The 25,535-nt window shown below is 43.6% G+C and overlaps 1 protein-coding gene across 2 annotated transcripts; it reads right to left on the reverse strand.

Moving 5' to 3' along the window:
* Positions 1-658: 658 nt before the first annotated feature.
* Mrpl42 (mitochondrial ribosomal protein L42) lies at positions 659-21,074 on the reverse strand. 2 transcript variants are annotated; one of them, XM_032911635.1, is made up of 5 exons: positions 20,902-21,072; positions 17,513-17,576; positions 13,487-13,571; positions 10,144-10,307; positions 659-855 (listed from the first exon to the last, which is right to left on the reverse strand). In XM_032911635.1, exons 1-5 carry the CDS (start codon positions 20,966-20,968, stop codon positions 810-812), a joined length of 426 nt encoding a protein of 141 aa, XP_032767526.1. In that variant the 5' UTR covers positions 20,969-21,072; the 3' UTR covers positions 659-809. The 2 variants fall into 2 exon arrangements, with proteins under 2 accessions (XP_032767526.1, XP_032767517.1); XM_032911626.1 differs by lacking the exon at positions 10,144-10,307 and having other exon boundaries at positions 20,902-21,074.
* Positions 21,075-25,535: the final 4,461 nt, after the last annotated feature.

The following is a 25,535-nucleotide window of genomic DNA, read 5'->3' on the forward strand; positions in this document are numbered from 1 at the left end:
TATCAAAGAGCACAGTAGTTAATCTGAGAACGTTCCCATAACGCTGATTTGCTGAAGAATTCTAATCACAGGTTTGCAGCTGTTTGCACAGGCTCTAAAGTAATTTTGTGTAGTTTTGTTTTGTTGTTTTGAAGACAGGGTTCAGGAAACATTGCAGAATGGGGGAGGAGCCAAAAGACACAGACAAGCCCATCTCCTTCCCACCTCCTCCTCTTCCTTCTCCCCTCCTCCTTCTCCCCACTATCCGTCTTTGGTGTTCTGGGGTTATTTTAGTTGTCACCCCCGCCCCCGCCAAGGTTTCTCTATGTAAGTGTGGCCGTCCTGGAACTCACTCTGTGGGTTAGTTTGGCCTCAGAGACCCCCGTCCCTGCCTCCTCAGCGCTGAGATTAAAGGTGTGCACCACCACTCTCACCAAGTGAGGCGGCTCACAAATGCATCCATGTGTACTCGCACTTACACAATAGTAAAAATAATGAGATAAAATAAGCACAGGGAGAAGCAGGCGGATCTCCAGGCCGCTCTGGGCTTGGTCTTGTTCTAGAACACAGACAGAGAGACCCTGTCTCAAAACCCAAGTAAATAAGGGGGGCGGCTTTAATGTTTCAAAAGGAAAAGAGGATCAAGTAGGCTTCTTAAATAAGAACCTCAAATTCAGAATCACTATAACGAAATACACACTTGAGTCCATGAAAGGGCATCTTTATTACTCCCCTGCATACCATCGGAATGAATACACGTGTACATTTTCTCAACTGGCAAACAGGACGCAGAGCAAATGTCCTTGCTACTCTGAGATAAGAGGAGTCGGTCACCTGTCTTTGGGAGGGTTCAGTTTCTTACGGCGTCTGTGATACCTTAAGAAGAAGAAAATATTAGAGGTGAGGTTATTCCAGTAATTAGTTACTCCAGGTAGACAGCTTAAATTTCTGTGGTTATTTTCTACTTTTGTTAGAATTATTTGAAAAAGTCAATAAAAGTTTACACACTATTGCATACTTCTCAGATATTTCTTATAATAAGCCACAATTCCCCATTGCAAACATTATTTCCTATCAATTAAACAATTTGGAAAATCTCCTTTCAGATCTTGAGGACAATTTCACAGCCTGGATTAAAAACCAAGAATTATAAAAATAAGTGCTTACCTTTAAAGAAGCTTTATATCATAAATATATCCTATAAGATTTTATTGATAACACAATTATTTCCTCTGAGCAGAGGCCTCTTCAACTGTAAAATCATGTTTCAATATGATTTTACAGTAGAATTTGATTAATAATATTTTTGCAGTAAAATGCAAATGTGACCAAGACTGCAAGCAATCAAGATGAGAATGTGCAGAAAGACTTTACTCCCCTGCGCACTCAGAAGTACGCTGGAAAGTATAACCAATCCAAGTGCAGCTGTGATGTTTTGCATATGCTCAACCCAGGGAGTAGTGTGGCCTTGATGGAGTAGGTGTGTCACTGAGGGTGTGGGCTGTTAGACCCTCACCCTAGCTGCCTAGAAGTCAGCCTTCCACTAGCAGCCTTCAGATGAAGATGTAGAACTCTCAGCTCCTCCTGCACCATGCCTGCCTAGATGCTGCCATGGTCTCACCTTGATGATAATGGACTGAACCCCTGAACCTGTAAGCCAGCCCCAGTTAAATGCTGTCCTTTTAAGAGTTGTCCCGGTCATGGTGTCTGTTCACAGCAGTAAAACCCTAACTAAGACAGCAGGGGTCAGAGATCAGTAGGATCAGACCTCCTCAAACCTCTCCTCCACAAAGTTGGGGGTTGGTCTTGTGTACTGTAGATTTAGCTCCTGATTCTTGTGCCCAGACCTCCTGTTACAGTACGGGCATTGGTAAGGTCAAGCACCCTGTCCGAATGTTACATAAAACTGTTTTCCATCTTCCCTGGTTGGTTAATTAAGATCTGATCAGCCTATGTCTGGGCAGGAGAGGGCAGTAGAGGCAGGACATTGGATCCCAATGAGAAGGTCCCAGGTAGAGGGAAGAGAGGGAAGACATGGAGAGAGAATGTGGAGACAGGAGGATTCGCCATCAGGGCATATGTGGAGCAGGGCAAGACTCAGATGACAAGTAATGGAGCATTTATCTGGGTTACTAACAGCTTAGTCAGGGCAGAACGGCTCAGAACCTGCCCAGCACAGAGCCGGCAGCTTGTGAATAAAATACCAGGTCTCTGTGTCTTTTACTCAGGAGCTATAAAGGCTAAAGTGGACGTAGAAATGTCCTGCAGTTATCTGAAAGCAAAGATATCCCCCCAAATCCCCCCAAAATAATCGTATGTCTTGTCTGTTTTGTGATTATTATGTGTAAGCATAAAATTTACTTGTATTTCATAGATACATTATACGCGTCTTGTTTGAAGTTTGAAGATAGTTTTGAATAACAGTTGTAGTGTGGCTGCGACTTGACTGTGACCCGTAAGACTGAGATAATCCCAGCACTTGGGAGGCAGAGGCAGGAGGGTCTCTGTGTTTGAAGCCAGCCTGTGTCTACACAGCATGCACTACCACGTCCAGCAGACAACTGTAATCCTAAAAACAACTAACTTTTGAAAATCAAAGTTAAAAGTCCAATACTGTTTACAGTGACAATGAAAGGACTTTTTGAGATAAATGTATACATTGCAACCTGCAAATGAGTTCAGAGCTGAGAGCAGTGGTAGTCTCTTGGGGTCCCATGTCCTCAGGAGGGTGAGGTAGGAAAGACAAGTCTGAGGCTAATTTAGGGACCATAGCAAGACCTGTGTCAAGAACACCTGACACCTTAGCCTTGAAAACACACACATGTAAAGTAACATTATACTCACGGACCAGGTTTTGCTTTAATATTTAGGAATATATATAACTATTTATAAAAAATCATATATATGTAACAACAATTAAAGGAAAAAGTCATGAATTTGAAACGAAAACAAGGGTGGGAACAAGAGAGGTTTGGGGGAGGAAGGTGAAGGAAGGAGAAGGAAGGTGAAAATGGTGTAATTCCATTAGAATCTCAAAAAAAGAACAAAATGATTAAAACAAAAACAAATGAGCAAACAAAAAACCACAAGCCCCCTCCCCCCAAAAAAATACCATTACAAAAATTTTCTAAGTGGTATTGGGGCACCTTCAATCCCAGCACCCAGGAGGCAGAGGCAGGTGGGTCTCTTGAGGCCAGACTGGAACTACAGAGCAAGTTCCAGGAAGGCCAGGGCCACACAGAGAACCCTGTCTCAAAAGGAAAAAAGAAAAACAAAAAACAAAACCTTTTTCTAAAGACCAAAGTAAATAGAAAAATGTATCATTTTCAGAGATATAAATATCTAGTTATATAAGGTATCAACTAGCCTGAAATTGGCCTGGAGACCAAATGTTATCCTGTTTAAAATTCCAGCAGGCTTTTTAAGGAAAAGGCTTTTTAGAGATGGGCTAATTTCATAATTTAGGCATAAATATACAGAAGACAGGATTGCTAAGAAAACTTTGAAGGGCACAAGGGAGATAGAGGACTTGAGGCATCTCAAGGTGCATTTCTGGTCACAGACATATGTTCCTACAGTGCTACAGAGTAAGGGCCGACATTCACGTCAACAGAGGGGCTTGATCGGGTGGCTAGAGGTGGCGACGGTAGGGTAACGTATATGTGGTATATGGTGTATAACCAGTTCTGATGCCGTTACAAAGCTGTTCTCTCAGGAACGAACGGCGCTGGAGTTCAGACAGCACAGGGGCTACTGCAGGGACTGGGGCCTGAATAGAATATGGAGACCTCCATTTTGTATCTTACGTGCCTTTAAAAGCAACATTGTAATACCTCTAAAAACACTGAAAACAAAGATTATATATCTCATTTTAAAATCATAGTGAGTCTCATTCTTTTGATTGCTATACCTTAAAAACTGTGAAACACTGACAAATTAGTCTATATACTGCTTGAGTCTTTAGGAAAAATGGTTCACTAATGTTCAGAAAGGAATACTTTAATCAAAATTAGACATGTTGAAAAGGCAGATCAGTGAGTAAAGGTGCCGGCTACACAAGGCTGGCAACATGAATTCCATCCCTGGAACCTACAGACATCATGCACAAATGCTAATGATAAATAAAATTTTGTATATATTTATATGTGTGTACACATACAGATACTAGGCAAATATGTTCTGAATGATCTGAAAGGACAATAATTCTAGGCTAGATGCTTTCTTTATGCATACAAACTAGCATCTGGGATTTTCTGCTGAGCTCTTTATTGGGAGAGGTATTGGGACAATCAATTCCGCCTAATTAAAGTCTGCTTATAATTCAAAGTGCCTCACAGTCCTGAGGGGTAAAGATATACTAGGAGATTACATTAATTAGCAGTCAAAAGCTAATTAGTAGCAATTAGATTAAAGTAAATTAAGATTAAACATAGGTAAGATCCTAGATAACATGCTCTGAATAGTCTTCCTGCCTTTAGTCTTTCTCCTTCAAGTGAAATACAGTCAGGGGATTTTCACAACCTCAGTGACTTGGTTATGAGCAATGTTTACAGGAGATTAAAGCATCTGAATGCGCAGGAAAGCAGCAAGTAACAACAGCCAGCAAGGATGCTGAAGAGTGGGCTGGAGATCACATTTCTGGTAATGTGCAAACATAAAAGGCTGAGAAGATAGCTCCGTCAGGAAAGTGTTCGCCCTGCAGGCCTATGGGCCTGAGTTCCCCCCCCCAGATCCCATGTAAACAGAGCTGAGCAGTGTGGCTCAGGACTGCACTCCCAGCACCGGGGGATGGAGTTCCACCCCTAGATCCCATGTAAACAGAGCTGAGCAGTGTGGCTCGGGACTGCACTCCCAGCACCGGGGGATGGAGGCCGGGAAGACCCTGGCTGGGGCTTCCTGACCAGCATAGTCTAGCTGAGTTCCAGGCTCCCGAGAGATTGTCTTTAAACCTGAAGGTGTCCCATAAGCCTCTCTGCACACCTGCATACAGCGCCCCCAGATGGATGGATGGATGGATGGATGGATGGATGGATGGATGGATGGATGGAGAGAGAGAGAGAGAGAGAGAGAGAGAGAGAGAGAGAGAGACAGACTGACTCCTGACAGTTGTCCTCTGACACCCACATTGTCAGTGTGGCATGCACAAACACCTCCATACACCTATACACACACACAAACATTAATAATAAAATAAGAACATTTTAAGTAAAATAAAAATAAAAGATAATCAGGAGATGCAATGAGGCCATGAAGCATGGCTACACATCTAAGAATATAATTAAAGATACAAAGCTATGGGATGGCTTCTTAATTTGCTTTCATGAACTCTTAATAGTTACAAAGCCAGGTGAAAATCTAACAAAATGCATAAACAATGAGTATTAAGACATAAAAATCAGAAATAGAGACCGAAACAGAAAAGGGCCTTTAATCCCTGCACTGGGAAGAGGCAGGCAGATCTCTGAGTTCAAGGTCAGCCTGGTCTACAGAGTGAGTTCCAGGACAACCAATGCTACACGGAGAAACTGTCTTAAAATAGAAATTGAAAGACTGGAAGTTGGGAACGAGCTGAGAGGAGATATAATCAATACATACATGTATGAAATTATCAAATAAATGTGAGATTTTTTAACTGGGTTATCCTACCCACAGCTTGCTTATTCAAACACAATAAAAACTGCTTTTACATTAAAAAACTAGTGCTCGCTTCGGCAGCACATATACACTAAAAAACTAGAGTGAGAGTCAGTGCTCGTAGGGTCTGCTATGTACTCAAATGCTAAATACAGTATCCCAAGACCTGTTTGCCCCAAGGAGTGAGTACACCAGCTTTTGTGGTGCAAACCTTGCCCCCAAGTTCACAGGCAGGTAGAGAGAGAGAAAAAAAAAAAAAGGAAGAGAGGCAAGCAGAAGAGAGAGAATGCCATGGGGTGGGGTAGGTGGGTGTGAGCTCTCGGCCATGAGGGCCTGCCTGACAGAGTAGGAGCCACCAGTGGAACACGGCAGTCATATCTCGGGGATTCCCACAGGGAAGCAGACAAAATGGCACCAAGGGCTGACAGCTGCCCAGCTCTAGTGCTCCAAAGCATACTATAAATCCAAAGGTGTCTCTCTGTGTGCTTCATCTGGGAGCTAAATGATCTGAAACGGACTGGAAACCCCAGTAGACACTTAAAGGCAACCTGGGGTGCGGCAAAACTCCACAATAATAATAATAACCACAACACGTGTTAGCCACACACTCTCATTCTTTTCTTAAAAAAGAACCACAAATAGATCACCTTTACCCTGTAATCCAAGTGTGCAGAGGCTGAAGCAGGAGGGCTGTGGCCAGCTCAAGAGGTGCCTGGACTAAGGAGTTCCAGGCCACTGTGGACTACAGAGTAATAAAATCCTGTCTCAAAACAAGGCAAGCCCACAATAAGGACCCTGCCCCCTCGGTTCTTACAGATTGTAAAGTGAGAGGCTCCTTTAGAGGAGGGAAAGAAAGGCTGCTTTACTGCAGGGAACCACAAACTGGGGAAAGTCTAAGTTAAAGAAAAATGTCGCCAGGTGATGGACGATGGTACAGCTGTGATCCCATCATTCGGGAGGCAGAAGAGAGGCAGGCGGATCTGAGTTCAGGGCCAGCCTGTCTCAAAGGGGGAAAAACTAGGATGAATTTATTTTATGCCTGTGAGTGTTTGCCTACATATGTGTGTGCACCACACAATGGCCTGGTACCTATGGGGGCAGAGGAGGGCATCAGATCCCCTAGAACTGGAGTTACAGAAGTTGTGAGCTGCCATGTGAGATTCCAGGTCCTCTGGAAGAGCAGCCAGCGCCCGTAAGTACTGAGCCAGCTCTCCAGCCCCGGTTTAAAATATTTTAAGGACAGTGACCCTGAGGGGATTTTAAACTGTACAACACAATAGGTTGTATGTCATCCATACAATGACTGTAAATAAAAATGTCAAGAGTTTAGCTGGGCATGGTGACATACACTTTCAAGTGTGAGGTAGAAGCCCGTGGATCTCTGTGAGGTTTGGGCCAACCTGGTCTACGTAGAGCATTACAGGCAAGCCAGAGATAGCTACATAGAGAAACCTTGTCTTTAGAGAAAAAAAATGAGTTGGGCAAGCAAGATGATTCAGTTGGTAAAGGTGCTTAATGCCAAACTTAATAGGCTTCCACCTCAGCGAGCAAAATGGCGGAGGAGAGCATCAATGCCTGCAAGCTGTCCTCTGACTGCCACGTGCTCAGCAAGGCACACACAGATCGTCTAATACAGAATGGCAGGGTCAGCTTTGCCAAGGAAGGTAGTGTGAAGCACTATCCTCAGGAACCCTGCCACACTGAAGGACGGGGAGAAAGGGTCTGCTGAAGAGGAACTGAAACAGTAAACAGGGTCCCAGGATGTAGAGCTTCGCCTAGGCGCGTGCGGGATGACCCACAGTCTTCAGAGTCAGCACAACTAACAGTGGTTTCTTCTTCCTCACTTCCCCATTCATATTAATGGCACCACCACCCACTAAAACACCTCAGTCACAAACGCCCCCAACGCTCCCCAACCCCTGGCCCCTGGTTTCCTGACACACACTTACTACTAATAAAGTTCTTAAAGCACAGCCTGTCTTTCTTCATAAAGCACCTATGCACCTCACTTTCCCCTTCTCACTCTTGGGGTTAGTCTGCCAAGGTCAAGGTCTTCCACTAGACTGTTGTAATGGAATCACAGCAGTCTCCCTGTCTGGTCTTTCCTTACATCACTTCGTCTCCTCAAAAGAGGATCCTTACAAATGCATTATGACATAAATGCTGGTCGTGCAGGTTTGCATTCTAGTTCCTCAGCATAAAACCCCCATAGAGCCTTCCCACATCCACAGAGGCTCCTGCCTGTGATGGAGGGAGCTGGAGCCTGGCACATCTCCCATGGTGATGTGATCAAGCAGCAGAGAGAAGAGAGGAGGCAGGGCCCCCTTCAGTCCCCAGAGGACCATAGCCACTGACACACATCTACCATACAGGCCTGTCCTCAGAAGGTTTTATGATCTCCCAACACAACATCATCAACTGGGGACCAAGTGTTCAAATATAGGAACTTATGGGGGGACATGTCAGGATCTACCAGCATTCCCTCAATCAGAGCTACTTGTGGTTCCTCCGTATTTCATCCGACAAGCTAATCCTTCTGCCCGGGGAGCTGCCACCATTTCTCATACATCTATCTGAACCACGTTTCAAGGTTCGATGACACGTTAGTTGTTTTACTCTAGGGATGTTTCCATCCCCGAGCGCTCACTGGGGCAGTGTGAGACTAGACCCGGGAGCTCTGTGGGTACGCCCTGCACAGGCTCAGTTCAGTGCTGGTTCCTGGAAGCCCAAGAGAATAAGAACAAACGAACAGAAACAACAAAGAACACTTCACAGTTTGGTTTGGAAGAAGAAAGATGTGAGAGAAGGTTCTGAGCTAGGAATACACAGTAGAACACACTGCTTAGAATGTGTGGGCCCTAGGGCTGATCCCTAGCATTGCAAGAAAAGAAATAAGAGGTTGGGGAGGAGGCGGTGAGGGGGATGGTGGGGTGGTGGTGACTATAACTCAGAGTTCAAAGATTGCCTCTAATTCACAAGGCCCTGGGTTCAATTGCCAACAATACAAAAACCAAAAAAATAAGCCAATAAAGTAAACATACTTTTATTTAAATGGGGTGCAGGGGTTCTGAAATGGCTTATTGGTTAAAGGCACTTGCCATCCGGCCTCAGGACACTCGTAGTCCTAGAACTGAGGAGGCAGAAGCAGGAGCATTCCAGGGCCATGCTGGCCAATCAATCTATGTAATCAGTAAGTTCCAGGTCAAGAGAATGATGCTGGCTCAAAAAATAAGGTGACAACTGGAGAGGTGGCTCAGTGCTCAAGGGCACTCACTGGTGGTTCTTCTAGAGGATCTGGGTTCAACTCCCAACACCCTCTTGGTGGCTCACAACCATCTCTAACTCCAGGGGAGATCCAATGCCCACCCCTCACCTCCTGAGGCACTGCACACAGGTGGTGCACACACTTGTAAGTAGGCAAAACTCGCACATAAAATGAAAATAAATGGGCTGCAGAGATGGCTCAGCGGTTAAGAGCACTGACTGCTCTTCCAGAGGTCCTGAGTTCAATTCCCAGCAACCACATGGTGGCTCACAACCATCTGTAATGAGATCTGATGCCCTTTTCTGATGTGCATGAAGACAGCTACAATGTATTCATAAAATAAATAAAACAAATCTTAAAAATAAATAAATTAATAATAAATCTTTTAAAAATAAGTAAATAGGGTATGGGGTGGAGAAAATAGTAAATAAAGTCAAGAGTGACTGAGGAGGACACTCAGCATTCACCTCTGGCTTCCATGTGCATGCACACCAGCAGAAATGCGTGTGCACACACACGAACGCGCGCGCGCGCACACACACACACACACACAAAGGAAGGAAGGAAGGGATGGAGGAAGGAAGGAAAGAAGGAAAGAAGGAAAGAAGACAACACTATGTGAGCATTGTAAACAAAACGAAGGGCAAGTAGTTTTTAAAGGAATTAAGTACAATATTTACTGACCAATCAGACCCGGCACAATTGGGGGGTAGGGGAGTAATAATTCAAAAATCTGTTAGAAATGGATAACCTTGCAGAGGACACAGGTCCTATTCCCAGTGGCCACATGGTGGCTCCAGTTCCAGGAGATCTGGGACGCTCCTCCCTCAGACCTTCAGGAGCACCAAACACACAGGTAGTGTACTTGCATGGACACAAATCACTCACACACATAAGATAAGAAAATAAATAAATCTTTGACATAAAGAAGTGAATAAAGTGCTCAGAATAAGATCAGATATTATTAGGAAGGAAAATTTAAAAAGCATAATAAAGGACTAGCACAGACTAGAAGAATTTCTGAAAAACTCTTGTATTAATAAAAATTAAGTGTTATTTTGTTTTAACTCCAGGATATACAGATTGAAAAATACACCACAGCACACTTGGATCAATGTTCCCACCCTGCACCACTGCAGTTGTTAACACAAAGGCGCAGGTGAGCGTGTGCGGGGAGCTGAGGAAAGGCAGGGGTGAGTGTACAGGGAGCTGAGGAAAGGCAGGGGTGAGAGTGTGCGGGGAGCTGAGGAAAGGATTGAACTTACTGTCCGTGTGGGTACCAGCGATGCTTTGTGGTGAAGAACACCTTGCTGAGTTGTTCTATCATGGGCCCTTGCTCAAGATGCTTGCGATTTCCTTCTAACTTGGTTCTCAGTATCTGCTCATGTGTTTCCTCATTATTATGCAGAAGATCTGGATGACGGATAGGCTATAAAATAAGCAAATTACAAATGATGAAGTGTAGAAATGTAAGCTGGGAACTGACCGGCTTTGTGATGAAGCAGTGATCACCCTCAGCAGCGACCACTACTTACAGTGGGTACATTACCAGAGCACGGCTTATAGTGGGTACGTTACCAGAGCACTGCCTTACAGTGGGTACGTTACCAGAGCACCGTCATTACTCAAGGTGAGAGACTCTTCTACACACAAAAAAATGTTAGGTTTATTTTCTAATAATAAATGTTCTTACTCAATTATTTTACCTCGATGATAAGGTACTTGTTATTTTTGTTTCTATTTCCCAATATATATACTGGAGCCCATATAATTTTTTTAACTTGCAATGTGACAGGTTTTTTTTATATATTATTAAGGAAAGAACAATGAAAAATATATAAAAGACCTCTGAGGGAGTTTGAGTACGAATGGCCACCATAGGCTTATATGTTTGACTGTTCGGTTCCCAGTTGGAACTGTTTGGGGAGTATTAAGAGGTGTGGCCTTATAATTCAAGGTGTGTCACTGGAGGTGGGCTTTGAGGTTTCAAAAGCCCATGGCAGGCCCAGTTTCCCTCTCTGCTCATAGATTAGATATAAATTCTTAGCTACTGCTTGAAGGACTAACCCTATGAAACTATAAGCAAGCCCCCAGCTAAATGCTTTCTTTTATGAAGCTGTCTTGGTAATGGTGTCTCTTCACAGAATAGAACAGTGATTAAGACAGCCTTTTACTGAAAAGTGACATAGTGCCTGCAATCCCATCACCCAGGAACAAAGGCAGGAGGAGTGTGAGGCCAGCCTGGTGTTGATAGTGAGCTCCAGTGTTTCAAAAACAAATGAGTAACAGAAAAGCTAGTAGGAAACCACTCCTCACTTATCAGTGGTGCGGTATGACCGCTAGCAATGGGAGAACATAAGGAAGACTAGTAACAAAGAGGTTAAGAACAGTACGGGTCCTGAGGCGACACACTTACTTCCCTTTCTGAAATCAGGAGTGACAGAGATCTCATAAGCCTTGGTGCAGATCAGGCGAAAGGTAATGTAGTGTGCTTGTTCCTCAGATCTTAAAGATCCCTATGAATGGTAGTTATTGACATTTCCCTTATGGCCCCCACATATAGTGCTACAAGCAGATTTTAAAGAAGCATTCCTTAGACCACTAGAACCCTACACAGACCGACTCTTTTACAGAAACTATTAGTCATTGTAAATGGCTATCCCTTGGCAGGGTCTAGCAAACATGCATTAGAGCTGTGAAAGCTGTCAGAATCAAGTGTGGCCACACTAGAGTGTAGGTGAATAAAGCTGCGGGCTCTGAGAGGCTCTCACAGACATGGATCTGATAGCAAGAACTAACAGAGACTCGCTCGGAACCACAACCCTGCACAAAGTCACTGCAGTTGTTCACCGAAACTACCAGCAACTGCCTGGTGAGCCTCGAGCTGCAGCCGCCCACGTTACTGACTCCTGTGAGGAGGAACCGGTGTTGCAGACAACTCCTGGAATCTCCTCAGCTGGCCTTCAGAAACGTCCCCTTGTCCCAGCCTACTGAGGACACTTCACTTCCTCAGTGTGGGGCCTGCGCACACACTGTATCTACCCCTGCTGCTACTTGGCTGACAGACACTTAAACGAGAGATCTCTCCTTTAGGTTGTGATATCTGTCGCCAAAGGTCAAATGTTTTAAGGCAGGCATTTTTAAGGCAGGCATGTTGACACTCACCTGTACTCACAACACCGGGGAGGCTGACACAGAGGACACTCTCAACTACAGAAGGAGTTCTAGGATAGCCTGGATGACATAAAGAGATCCAGCCTGGGCTACAGTGAGACTCTGCCTCCAAAGACAAACAACTGTTTGTTGTTTTTCAAGACAGGGTTTCTCTGTGTAGCCCTGGCTGTCCTCTAACATGCTCTGTAGACCAGGCTGGCCTCAGGCTCATAGAGCTCGCCTGCCTCTGCCTCCTGAATAATGGGATTAAAGGTGTGTGCCACCATCACCTGGCTAGATTTTAAAAAAAAAATTGTAACTATTTAAAAGAGGTGTTTGGGGCCAGCACGACACTGGAAGATAAGTGCTTGCTGAGGGAGCATGACAGCCTGAGTCTGATCCCTGGTACCCTAAAAAGATAGAGAGAACTGTGTCTACAAGCTATCCTCTGGCCTCCACACTCAAGCCACGTGTCTTAGTTACTGTTCTATTGCTGTGAAGAGACCCCAGGACATGGCAGCTCTCAGAAATGAAGGCATTTAATTAGAGCTAGCTTACGGTGTCAGAGGTTTAGTCCATTATCATCATGGTGGGAGGGAAGACAGCATGCAGACAGTAGCTGGAGAAAGAGCTGAGAGTTCTATATCAAGACTCAAAGGCAACAGGAAGAGAAAGACACTGGACCTGGCTTGGAATTTAGAAACCTCAAAGCCCACCCCCAGTGACTTCCTCCAACAAGGCCACACCCCCAATCCCTCTCAAGTGGCACCACTCCCTAATAGCCTATAGGGGTCATTATTTGGGTCTTTGCAATGGTCCAGCAGGAAAGCACATTTAGCCCAGGCCTGAGGACTTGGTTCAATTTCTGGGACCCACTCGATGGCTGGAGATAACCTACTCCCAGAAGTTATCCTCTAACTTCTATGCAAGGCATGTACATGCACACACACTAATGAATGGACTCTTAGAAAGTAGAAAGATTATCAGAATCAACAGCACAAAAGCTATAAAATAGTATTCTAAAATACCAGTCTGTCATGATATATATCATGATATCAGATATATAATACATTTTACAGGTTTATTTTGTACACGAGTGTGATACTGGGAACTCAACCCAAAGCCTCCCAAACACTAGATGAGTACTCTGCCATCTCCTTTATTCACAAAACTTTAAATTTTAAATTTTAAACCAGGTCTTGCTAAGATGAATTTGAAATCTTGTGCTTCAAGCCAAGTGGTTGGGATTACAGGTCTCTGCCACAAAGTCTAGTTTTTATCAAATTTCTTAGGTCAGAAAAATGATGTCCTAATTCCCCTTAAATAGTTCCCTTGTATACTAAGAAACTTTTTAGGAAAGATGATTAAAAACTAAGAGGAAAATCGAGCAGTTCACTAGAAAGGCTAAAAGACACAGAACAAATGAAGGTTAGCAGACAGACCTCCTGTACGTACTTGGGTGTGTTCGTAGGGGACATCCACGGAAGGGTGGTAGCACACTATTGTCCTGCCGTCAGACGTCAAAGCCAGCTCTACCTTGCTGGAAAGGAAGGTTTTAGAAACACAGTTAAGCTGTACTCAAGGCAGCACGATTACTTTTCCGTCTGGCTTTGTTTTTGTGATCAGGTCTCACTCTGTAGCCCAGCTTGTCCTAGAACTCACTCTGTAGCCCACACTGGCCTCCAAAGCATGGCAGTCCGCCTGCCTCCGCCTCTAAACAGACTGAATAATGAACACACACCATTGTATCCAGCAGAATGACTTTTGTTTGAGATGGGATCTCATGTGTCTGGGCTGGTTTCGAACTTACTATGTAGTCAAGGATGACCATAAATTCTCAATCCTCCCAACTCTTATCTCCTGTTTTTAGCTCAGTGGTAGAGCACTTGCCTAGCAAGCACAAGGCCCTGGGTTGGTCCCCAGCTCCGGAAAAAAAAAAAAAAAAAAAAAAAAAAAAAGAGTACAGGTATGCCCAGCTAGAATAATTACTGAGTGAGAAAATTAATTTGAAACCACCCTGCATGTGTGCTACACTGAGAGCTAAGCCTCTGGCTGCTGGAGAAGGGCAAGGGTAATAAAGCCCTGAGGCCCTGGCACTGGTACAGGCTCCACCCACAGGCACCAGTGTGCTAAGGTGGCTCAGGTCACAGAAAGCCACAGGAGCAAATGCAGCCCCAAGGATATGGCCACTGTTGCAAATGCCATCAGGGGACAAACCAAGTTGTTCTGGGATGACTTTTATAAAGCCACATCTGCAATACAAGTCAGTCCACCTTGGAAGTCCCATATTACAACGGAGGATAGTCTACAACAGGCTAGTGTATTTTGAGGAAGCTTTCCAAGATAAACCCCATATTTCACGATGCTATTTTAAGCTGGCAAATCCCTTTAGTCCCAGCACTCCAGAGACAGGAGCAGTCAGGTTTCTGAGTCTGAGGCCAGCCTGGTCAACAGAGTGAGTTCCAGGACAGCCAGGGCTACACAGAGAAACCCTGTCTCAGAAAAACAAACAAAAATCAACAACAACAACAACAGAAAAGAATCAAAAAACAAGAAAGATGCTGCTTCGAACTTAAGACAGACTATTCTAGACAAAGAAGAAAAGCAAAGGAAAAAATATTGAAGTTACTGAACTTTTTAGCCTAACTGAAATGTTAACTGAGGATTCTTACAGCTGGGACTAATCTGAAAGAGGCTGTGAGCGATTTTATGCTTAAGGGAAAGAGATTCACGCACTAACGGAACTGAAACTTTACAAACTAACAGGAGCAGGTGAGAGGGCTCAGTGGGTAAAGGTGCTTGCTGCCAAGACAGACCACCTGAGTTTGAGCAGCAGGACCCACATGGTGAAAAGAGAGTAATCTTCTAACCTCTATGGGCATGGCTATGGCCCACACATGCTCACACACAAAAAAAATGTAATGCAAAATGTATGTATGGAAGGGTGCTAATTTCAGGCTGAGAAACTATATTGAATATATTTGTGTGGTACAAGTATACAATTATTTAAATTTAAATAGTAAAATTAATTAACCACAAATTGCTGAAGGGAACATGTACTGCTTGATTGGAAACTCTGTACCTATAGCATAAGTGACAACTAAGAGCAGAGCAGACTATGTCAGCTTAACTACCATAAAAAAATAAACAGTAATGAGACCTTAAATTGTATTTCATTCTGTTTTAAGTGTTCACTCTCATTTTACCACTGAATTCTAAACATAATTGTAATGACATTTCCACTATCAAATTATATTTATTTTTTTTTTATTTATTTTTAGTGTGTTTCTGTCACAAAGAAGGTCTCATTTTGTACTTCTGGCTAGCCTGGACCTCACAGGGCCTCACCTGCATCTACCTCCCCAGTGCTGGGAATTAACATTTATAGTTAATTCCCAAATGAATATTTAAACATTTTAAAAAGTGCTTGACTAGTAGCTCAGCTGGATAGTCCAGGCTGGCTTTGAACCCATGATCTTCCTCTTTAGCGTTCCCGTGCTGAGGTAATCACCACAGCTGGCTTTAGAAAGTTTTACATAACACTGACATCACTCAATGTGTTCAGGTTGAAAAAAGATATAACCTAGTCTAATTTCATCACTAGCTACTTAATTTAGTACTCATTAAATGTGTAATTAAAAATGGGGTCAAATCCGAGGGGCCATTATCCTGGCCGAGCTTTTGATCGTCCCAGTGTGGAGAGGCTACTGAGGGAACAAGATTGGCAAGCCCCACACTGTACCATGCAAGGTGACAGGCCGCTGTGGCTCTGTGCTGGTGCGCCTCATCCCCGCCCCCAGAGGCACTGGCATTGTCTCTGCTCCTGTGCCCAAGAAGCTACTGATGATGGCCGGTATAGATGACTGCTACACTTCAGCCAGGGGCTGCACTGCCACCCTGGGCAACTTTGCCAAGGCCACCTTTGATGCTATCTCTAAGACCTATAGCTACCTGACCCCTGACCTCTGGAAAGAGACTGTGTTCACCAAGTCTCCTTATCAGGAATTCACTGACCATCTTGTGAAAACCCACACCAGAGTCTCTGTTCAGAGGACCCAGGCTCCAGCTGTGGCTACCACATAAGGGTTTTTATACAAGAAAAATAAATGAATTAAGTCTGTTAAGAAAAAACAAACAAACAAACAAGCAAGCAAACAAACAAACTAGGGTCAAGGGGCTGGGGAGATGGCTCACTGCTCTTCCAGTGGTCTTGAGTTCAGTTCCCAGCAACAACATGGTGGCTCACAGCCATCTTCTGGTATGTCTGAAGACAGCTACAGTGTACTTATAAACAAATAAATCTTAAAAAAAAAAAAAACCAAACTAGTGTCAAAAAACAAAATATGGGCTGGAGAGATAGCTTGTTGTTCTTGCAAAGGACCCTGTTTCAGTTCCCAGCACCCTCATGACTGCTAAGAAGGAAGTCAGTAACTCCAGTCCAACAGATCTGACACCCTCTTTTGACCTCCCCAGACATCAGGAACACACATAGTACACATAATACAAGCAGGCAAAAATATAACACATTTAAAAGAAAATATAGAAAATGCTGGGTGTGGCAGCACGGGGGAGGGGAGGGGGGGGAGATCCAAGGCCAGGTTCAACTCAACTGTGGAGAGTTTGAGTCTACTGGGCTGGTTTTTGGTGGTTGTTTTTTTTGGGGGGGGGGGGGTTTGGTCTCTATTTTTTTTATTTAATAAAATTTGCAATAAAACCTACATGATTTAAGAAAATATATTGTGGGCTGGAGAGATGGCTCAGCGGTTAAGACTGCTCTTCCAGAGATCCTGAGTTCAATTCCCAGCAACCACATGGTGGCTCACAACCATCTGTAATGGAATCTGATGCCCTCTTCTGGTGTGTCTGAAGCCAGCGACACTGTACTCATATACAGAAAATAAATCTTTAAAAAAAAAAAAGAAAAGAAAATATATTGTATTTTCTGTATATGAACTCTGCTGCAAAAAAATAAAAATAGGGGTTGGGGATTTAGCTCAGTGGTAGAGCGCTTGCCTAGCAAACGCAAGGCCCTGGGTTCGGTCCCCAGCTCCGAAAAAAAAGAACCAAAAAAATAAATAAATAAATAAAATAAAAATAAAAATGAACACAATGTATGCTCTTCTTGGATCTTAGAATAGTGACTCAGTTGAATAAATACCAAACAAATAGTGTGTAATTTGGAATTATTCAGCGTCAAACAGAAGACAGATAAACAGACATAAGCTCTAATATAAAACTATAAAAGCGAATTAACTTTTGCAAAAAGTTAAAGCCTGCATCAGAAGGGGAAACAGCACCTAGTACAACAGACGTGAGCGTCAACTGCAACACAATAGTTGTTCTTATCTAAGATGTGTACAATCCAGATACCACACGCATAAGACAATTTTAAAGACGAAATTAAAGACAGAATAATCAGGAAAGCAAGCGTCAGGTCATTTCGGATCTGGCTAAGACTGCTTTGTGAATTTCTATACCTACCAATTGTAGTCGTCTGGAAGGGAAGAATACGTAGATTTGTGACGAGCACTAGATATGGCTCCATCTGCAAAAACCCAGAGTAAAACAGCTTAGCTCGCCTGCGCGTAAAGGTAAATCTACACATCAACCAGTGTGGCCCTTCTGCTTTCTCTTGGTTTATAGAGACGAGGGAGGAGGGGAAGACGGGAGGCAGAGGAAGGGAGAGGTGCTCCATGTCTTCTCCCATAGGGAAATCTAGACTGAATAGTGTACAAATACGTGAGACAAAAGTAAAGGGCGTCTGTTAGGGAGGAAAAAAGCCAGCAGGGGAGAAGGAGCGACAGGGTGGGTCACAAGGATCAAGTGTGCACAGAAATGTCAGTAAAATGGGCGGGGGGAGTGGAGGGGGGGAGTGGTCCTTCGGGACTTTTGTTTGTTTGGTTTGGGTTTGTTTTGTTCTCTTTGTTTGTTTTGTTTTTCTGAGACTGGGTTTCTCTGTGTAGCCTTGGCTGTCCCGGAACCCACTCTGTCGACCAGGATGGCTTTAATCTCAGAGAGACCTGCCTCCCTCTGCCTCCCAAGTGCTGGGATTGAAAGTGCGCTCTACACCATCCAGTGAAAACCACTGTAGTGAACGCTGCCTAGAAGATTAGAAGTAAAGAGCATTACGGCAATTTTATGCTTTATGATTAGTATTTTGTGACGGTCTCGCTATGTAGTCTTGGTTGGCCTGCAGCTCACTGTGTAGATCAGATTAGCCTTGATTAGTTGATCACAGAGATCCAACTGTTTCTGCCTTCCAAGTGGTTGGGATTACAGACTTAGGTCAACATGTCCATCTAACTACAGTGATTTTTTTTGTTGTTGTTGTTCCTGATTTGAGACAGGATCTCTCTACACAGCCCTGGCTATTCTAGAATTCACTATATAGTCCAGCTGCCCTCAAACACACAGAGATATTCCTGCCTCTGCCTCGGGAGTACTGGAAATAAAGGTGCACCACGACACACAGCTCACCATAGAAACTTGTTTCTTTGTTTGTCTTTTTTTTTTTTTTTTTTCTTTTTTTCGGAGCTGGGGACCCAACTCAGGGCCTTGCGCATGCTAGGCAAGCGCTCTACCACTGAGCTAAATCCCCAACCCCTGTTTGTCTTTCAAGACAGGGTTTCTCTGGGTAGCCTTGGCTGTTCTGGAACTTGCTATGTACACCAGGCTGTCTTCAAACTCAGGAAATTCATCTGCCTCTGCCTCCAGAGCGTTAGGATTAAAGGCGTGTACCACTAGAGTCTGCTTATGAAACTTTTAAAAGCACAGATAATCAAAAGTTAAATGTGTATGGCTCTTACTTTATAGCTACCATCTTTAGCAATATTCTGTGCTCATGAATTAATTTTAAGCTGGGCATTGGTGGCACACATCATTAATCCCAGCATGCAGAGGAAGGGGCAGGTGGATCTCTGAGTTTGAGGTCAGCCTGGTCTCCTGAGCAACTCATAAGACAGTCAGGGCTACACAGAAAAACAGGATGTGGCTAACAAAACAATATTCAGAGTTTTAAAAATGAGAATTAGGTTAACAAGAGATCAGGGGACAGAATTTTTTTTTTCTTCTTTTTCCTTTTTTCTTTTTTTTCGGAGCTGGGGACCGAACCCAGGGCCTTGCGCTTGCTAGGCAAGTGCTCTACCACTGAGCTAATAAATCCCCAACCCCCCAGGGGACAGAATTTTAAAAATTACATATCTGTCTGTAGAATTGGTTCCCTCATTCTACTATGTGGGTTCCATAGATGAAACTCAGGTCACCAAGCTTGGTGGCAGGGTGAGAGAAAGATCCCTGATACCTAGCCTTCTATTTCCCTAAGAGAGCTCAGCCCTAGGGTGCTGAGAAGTCAGACCCAATACAGCCAGTCATCTCCACAGGAGTTAATGTGAAAACTACCTATTTGTCCCTCCTCACTGAAAAGATCATTTTCTATTGGGTTTCCCACTACGTTTATACTGTGGCCCTAGTACAAAGTCGACATCTTAAGTCCCTCCTGCACACAGCAGGAGATTTGGAAATGTTTCATTAACTGACAGGAGTGCCTGGATGGCCAGAATGTTCAGTTAACTGTGAGCTAACTTAAACTGTTCCCAATTCAGTCATCCTAAGGTCCTGTGACTAACCTGAGAAGGAGTCCCTTGTCTACACAGCTTCTATGACTGAAGGGAGACTATTAGTTTTGAAGTTCTATGTGAAAAAGGATGTTAACATCGGTGGCAAAACAAAATCCACAATTTAAAGAGAAAGTACAGAGAACACCAAGAAAAAGCCCTCCCATGTGAGGGCACATTTGAAACTCTTACATGTGATCAACATCATGAATGGATGGTTATGTTTCTTTAAAGCACATGAAGCCATCTGGTTTCATAACTCATTTAGGGACAAAAGAAGGTGACAGAGAAGGTATGACTAAGGTCATGCAACAAGGCTTTCTATAAAAGTGGGATTAGGTAAATTCCAACACTGTTTTTAAAAAGGAGTTTAGTGAACAAACTTGCCTTGCCTCAAATGACCCCCAGGGATCTATCTATTGCTTTGGGGAGGTAGGGTGTGAAAGCAGCGAGCTGTGGACAGGATTTTTACATTCTGTTTATTTATGAGCCAATAGATTGATTATCAAGCACATATTATAGACTTTAAGGGAAAATTCTCTTTAGAAAGGAAGCAGTTATTCATTTAATGGCCATATGTATCCACAAGGATAAAACCTAAAATACTAACAGTGATTATTCTTGGAAGATGGGGCTCCCCTTTTATTTCCAATTTTTGAGAATTACTAAAAAAACGTTAACAGGCATAAAATGTAGTGAATCTAAATGTTCTTCATGAAGGGGAAGTTGCTTTCTACCAGTTCACCTAAATCCTTCTTATATCTCAATGATAGCCAGTGACTAGCCTAGATCTTTCACTCAGCATTTATGCATGTCTGCATATATACACACACGCACACACACACACTCATACACACACACTCGTACACACACACTCGTACACACGTACACACACACACACACACACGATTTTTTTTTTCTTTTTTTCCGGAGCTGGGGACCGAACCCAGGGCCTAGCAAGCGCTCTACCACTGAGCTAAATCCCCAACCCCACACACACAATCTTTTAAGCCCACAAAACGATCACTCTCTGATAAATCATGTTTTCTTCTTCCTCTATTTGGTGATCTTTCCATGTTGATAACAGCTGGGTGATATTCATAGTTACTATGTAGAGCATAATTTATTAATTTTAAATTTTGTCCCCTTTTATAATTGCAAATGGGAGGCATACAGAATAACCCAATGCTTTAAATAGTCTACACTTGAAAAACTGCAAACTATTTTTAAGCATTTAAAAAAAAAAGTCTCACTTACTTTGGATTGGAAATAAATGCCTCCAGATAGTTCTGTGTGATACCGCCCATTTCACTGCTGCCGCCATGATCCAGTGATTTCAATAAATGATACTGTGAAGAGAATCTACCTCTAAAACCTGTTGCTACGCACACAGATTTTTGTTCCTGCTAAGAGATAAAGAGAATCAGGTGTAAAGGTAAAGTTAAACACTACTACAAGATGGGAACCATTAGCTAGTGCTAATCACTTGAAAACAGGGCTTTTAAACTTGGCCATTCCCATTGAACAGCAGGACAAAGAGCACTGACATCAAAATAAGAGAAGCCTGGCAACTGTGTCCTCTATCATTTCTCTTAAGTGCAGCTTTCTCAGGGCTCTGCCCAGTTTGCTTCACTTACTGAATGCTCAGCAAATACGGAATCACTCAGAGTCTTTCACGAATAATACACACTGCAATCTCTTCCTCAAACGCTAGTGAGTCTATATACTAACTCCCAAGTCCCACACAGGACCCTATCCCTTACAGTAATTCTGTCTCTGATGAAATATGCAACAGGACCTGGTTTGGGTCCATGAAAAACTTAGGAGGAATCCATCGATGTCACCATCTTAGAGGTTTTTAAACAAAGCACTTTCATCCCCACCTCTTCTGACAGGCACATAACATTTAACGAAATGGCAAGCATGTTTATTTCGAATCATGAAAATTTAAAAGGACTTGCTTCCAAAGACTTTGAAGTTGCTCACTTACAAACTGGAAGATCTGAGGCAAGTCATTAACTAAACGACCTTCCCATTCTTCAATGGTAAACTTCGACAAGCAACCACAATTTTCATGACATGTTGTAAATAAAGGGTATAGAATTACTGTGTCCTTAGTCTGTATTGGTATCAATGACTGTCTGTGCCCTTCCCTACTTCAACAGGCATGAAAAGGATTAGGACAGGAGCTCTCTTTCTTTGCACACTGATGCCTGGCATCATAAGAGGGCTGCGAACTGCAAACCCGGTGTTCATTCTGCTGGCTATTTATTTATGCCTTGCAACCCACTTTCCTTATATTCTGTGCTTTCAGACAGTCGATTAGGAACGAAGGCTGAGAAAAGTCAAATGCTTTATTATTTAGTAGTTCATTGTTTAACTAGTGGCACGCGTGGGGAGAAAACCTGTCTTCTGAGTACAAGTCCAAAATCAAAATGTTTGTGCTCGGTTCTAGCATACCCACGGGAGGGTCAAACTCTATTACTCCAAAGAGAGACTTTCCAGGATGAGTCCCTTGGCACTGAATTCAGTTCCAAATCAAACACTCCGGTGGGTCTGAAGTTTAAGGAACAGGAACACAGGGAGGGACTACCACCCATGGGCCGGTTTAAAGACTAGAATCTCAGGAGTCGCAAGGTCAACGTGGAGCAGCGTGACGCCCGCGTGCACCATACACCGACCCTTACTGGGGACACCGGCAGCCTCACTCTGAGGCTAACGTCAGACAAAAAGCCCTCAATGCCTACGGACAAGCCTTTCAGGTCTGTCCGAGAAAAGGAGAGGGCAGCGGTACCTCTACAGCTACTCACCGCGCGCTCGCCATCTTGCTTCAATCTGGGTCCTAAAGGCGCCTTCCAGCACGCGCGCAACAGGCCCGCGCGGCACTCTGGGAGTTGTAGTCTCTGCTGGGAAAGGAGCCCTGGTTGCAGAAGGAAGGCGGGGCGGGCACCTGTAGCCAAACTGCATTTGTTGTGGACCCTTGAACTCAGGATTACCAAAGATGCTCAGACAACAACATTGCTACCCTTCCGATTTTAGTAGCAGGAACTATTTAAAATAACATTAAAAATTTTTATATTATTATTCAGAGAATATCAACATTCTCTAAACATCACGAGCCCATTGGCACCAAAGTCAGCTCCAAACCAAATGGATGAATTTGTTTTCCATAATGGATGAATTAAGTTTTCTCGGAGAAGACAAAATGCCAGAAAATTCAAATGAGGGCCCTAGGACTGAGATGCTTGAAATGAAGCCCTAGAGAAGCTCTCTCGGATGTAGGAGCTGAAAGGCAAACATTCCGGGTGTGGCTTTGTTGACTAGCTTGAAGGCTGGTCAACATACAGGAGAGGAAAGACTGATAGACCAGGCTGGAAGTTAGACAAGGGTGGGAAAGAATTCCCTTCAGGAGTTGTTGATTTGGGGATTCATCTGAGACACACAAGCTGCGATGGAATGAACAGGCTGGTAGATTTGTTTAGAGAGTAAAGGCTGGGCTAGATAGGAATGAGGGCTTGGTGCTAGAGCATGCCTGAGGCCCTGGGTTTGATCTCCAGCACTATATTAAATACAGCTGTGGTGTAGAGAGATGTGTAAAAAATGGAAGCGGGCTCCAGACAGGGCCAAAGAAATCTAACACTTAAAGAGGTCACCTAGCATGGGAATATCTGAAAAGGGACAGTCCAACAAACAATTGTTGGCATTCCTTCTAGACTCTGCCCAACAGTTACCTGGCAACAGCTGTGTAGGCTGGGCTTGCCTTGAAAGGGACTGTTTGGCCTCACTTTGCTCTCTCTGACTCTGAATCTCTTCTCTCTCTGACCCCTTTCTCCCTCTCTCATCTTCCCCCTCCTCTCTCCATGTTCTCCTGGCTGGCCTCTTCTCCTCTCCTCTCTCTTCTCTCCCCTCTCTCCCCTCTCTCCTCTCCCCTCTCTTCTCTCCCCTCTCCTCTCTCTCCTTCCCTTTCTCCCTTCTCCCTTCCTCCCAGTCTTTCTCTGCCTCTACTCCCTTCTCAACTCCTCCTCTTCCCATACTCCCAAATAAACTCTATTCTATACTACACCTGTCCTATGGCTGGTGTGTGGTGTGTGTGTGTGGGCGTGTGTGAGTGCCTCAGCATGGGCCCACTAAGGCAGCCCCCACCACCTCACCATACTGCACTGTTAAAACATATCCTTGGTTTTATTAAAAAACACATCAATTATAACAAATAAATACAAACGTACATAAACTCAAAACACCTAGCAAAGAGCTTACACGGGTACACATGAAAGGAGTTGGGCCTGCAAGAGTGGCTCACTCTGTTACTCGCAACACTCGGGGAGTAGAGGCAGGTGGATCTCAAGGGTTCAAGGGTAGTCCGGTCTACACAGATCATTCCAGGACAGCCAGGGGCTCTATAGAGAAGCACTGTCTCAAAAACAACAAACAAACAAACAAACCTTAAAAAGTAGTTTGAAATTCAGAGTAATAAAATGGCAATCTAGGACTGGAGAGATGGCTCAGTGGTTAAGAGCATTGACTGCTCTTCCAGAGGTCCTGAGTTCAATTCCCAGCACCCACATGGTGGCTCACAACACCTGTAATGAGACCTGATGCCCTCTTCTGGTGTGTCTGAAGACAGCTATGGTGTACTTATATATAATAAATAAATAAATCTTTAAAATAAATAAATAAAATGGCAATCTAGACAAAAATCCCAGAATGAGGTAACTGACCTGGGAATGATGGGAAAGTGCCCCAGTGTGTGATGACTTTGGGGGAAAAGAGTCACAAGCCCTAAACGTCCTGCTGCAAATATTTGACAAGAGAGAGAAGTGCCAGGTGGGTGACACAGGACTATGATCTCAGTACTTAGGACCTAAAGCAGGATTCCTGTGAGCTTAAGGCTAGTCTGGGCTCTGCATGGTAAGTTCTGGACTAGCCAGGACTATGTAGTGAGACCCCTTCTCCATAATACTAATTATATAATTATTTACAATATTAAATATAATAAAATAATAATCCAACAATTAAATTACCTAGGTAATAAGAACAACAGCTCAAATCATAGACAGTTCAAGGAAAGTACGGCAGGGACCAAGGTGACATCACCTTACCCTGACTCTGCTTTGTGTCTGCCTAGATACTTTCAGCCCTCTATCCTGCCCCCAGCAGCTGTGTTCATCTTGGTAAAGCATTTGGGATGTGACTTTGACTATGGTCCAGATGTATTAACCAAAATAATGTTTGTAGAAACTAAACATAAACTAACTGGTTAGGGTATAGATCACAATTAATTGTTGTCTTTTGTCTGCAATGACTATATTCTGCCCAAACAGATATTGCAAGGTCACTGTAACCTTCATATAGCATTGATGTAAACGTATTCCATGTGGCCTTTTGCTATCCCCCTGAGTTTCAGCACCAAGTGTCCTTCTAACACCCACTTTTGGTGACCAGATTCAAAATGAAGGAGTCCAATTTGCATGGTGGTCAGTAACTTTCTCACCTACACTAGAACAGTGCATTCAAAAATTGGGTCTGGTTGAAATATAAATTTTTTTCATTCTTCTAAGTTTAATACAGACCATGAGTTATATTTTACTTTCCCGTCAAAGTCCGACAAACCCACATTATATCTGCACCTCTGCCCTTTCTTAAGAGCTTAGGAGCACTCATGGTGGCACAGGCCTTTAATTCCAGCACTCAGGAGGCAGAGGCAGGGGGATCTCTGCCTTTGAGGCCAGCCTGGACTACAGAGTGAGTTCCAGAGCTACAGAGGAAAACCCTTGTTTCAAAAAAAAACAAGATAGAAGAAAACAAAACAAGAAAAGATAAGGAAGGAAAGAAGGAAGGAAGAAGGGGGGAAAAGGGAAAAAGGAATGCTTTCATCTAATGTCTAAGTCTAG

The sequence above is a fragment of the Rattus rattus genome, chromosome 1 (assembly GCF_011064425.1).
Source record: "Rattus rattus isolate New Zealand chromosome 1, Rrattus_CSIRO_v1, whole genome shotgun sequence".
Classification (NCBI taxonomy): domain Eukaryota; kingdom Metazoa; phylum Chordata; class Mammalia; order Rodentia; family Muridae; genus Rattus; species Rattus rattus.

What these genes read in the sequence shown, in the direction of transcription:
- Mrpl42 (XM_032911635.1), bottom strand. Translation starts at nt 20,968, where the DNA reads ATGGCGGCAGCAGTGAAATGGGCGGTATCACACAGAACTATCTGGAGG. An exon ending in CTTCCAGACGACTACAATTG is followed by an intron (nt 13,572 to 17,512) that starts GTAGGTATAGAA and finishes CTTCCTTTCCAG; the next exon opens with CAAGGTAGAGCTGGCTTTGA. An exon ending in CGCTGGTACCCACACGGACA is followed by an intron (nt 856 to 10,143) that starts GTAAGTTCAATC and finishes CTTCTTCTTAAG; the next exon opens with GTATCACAGACGCCGTAAGA.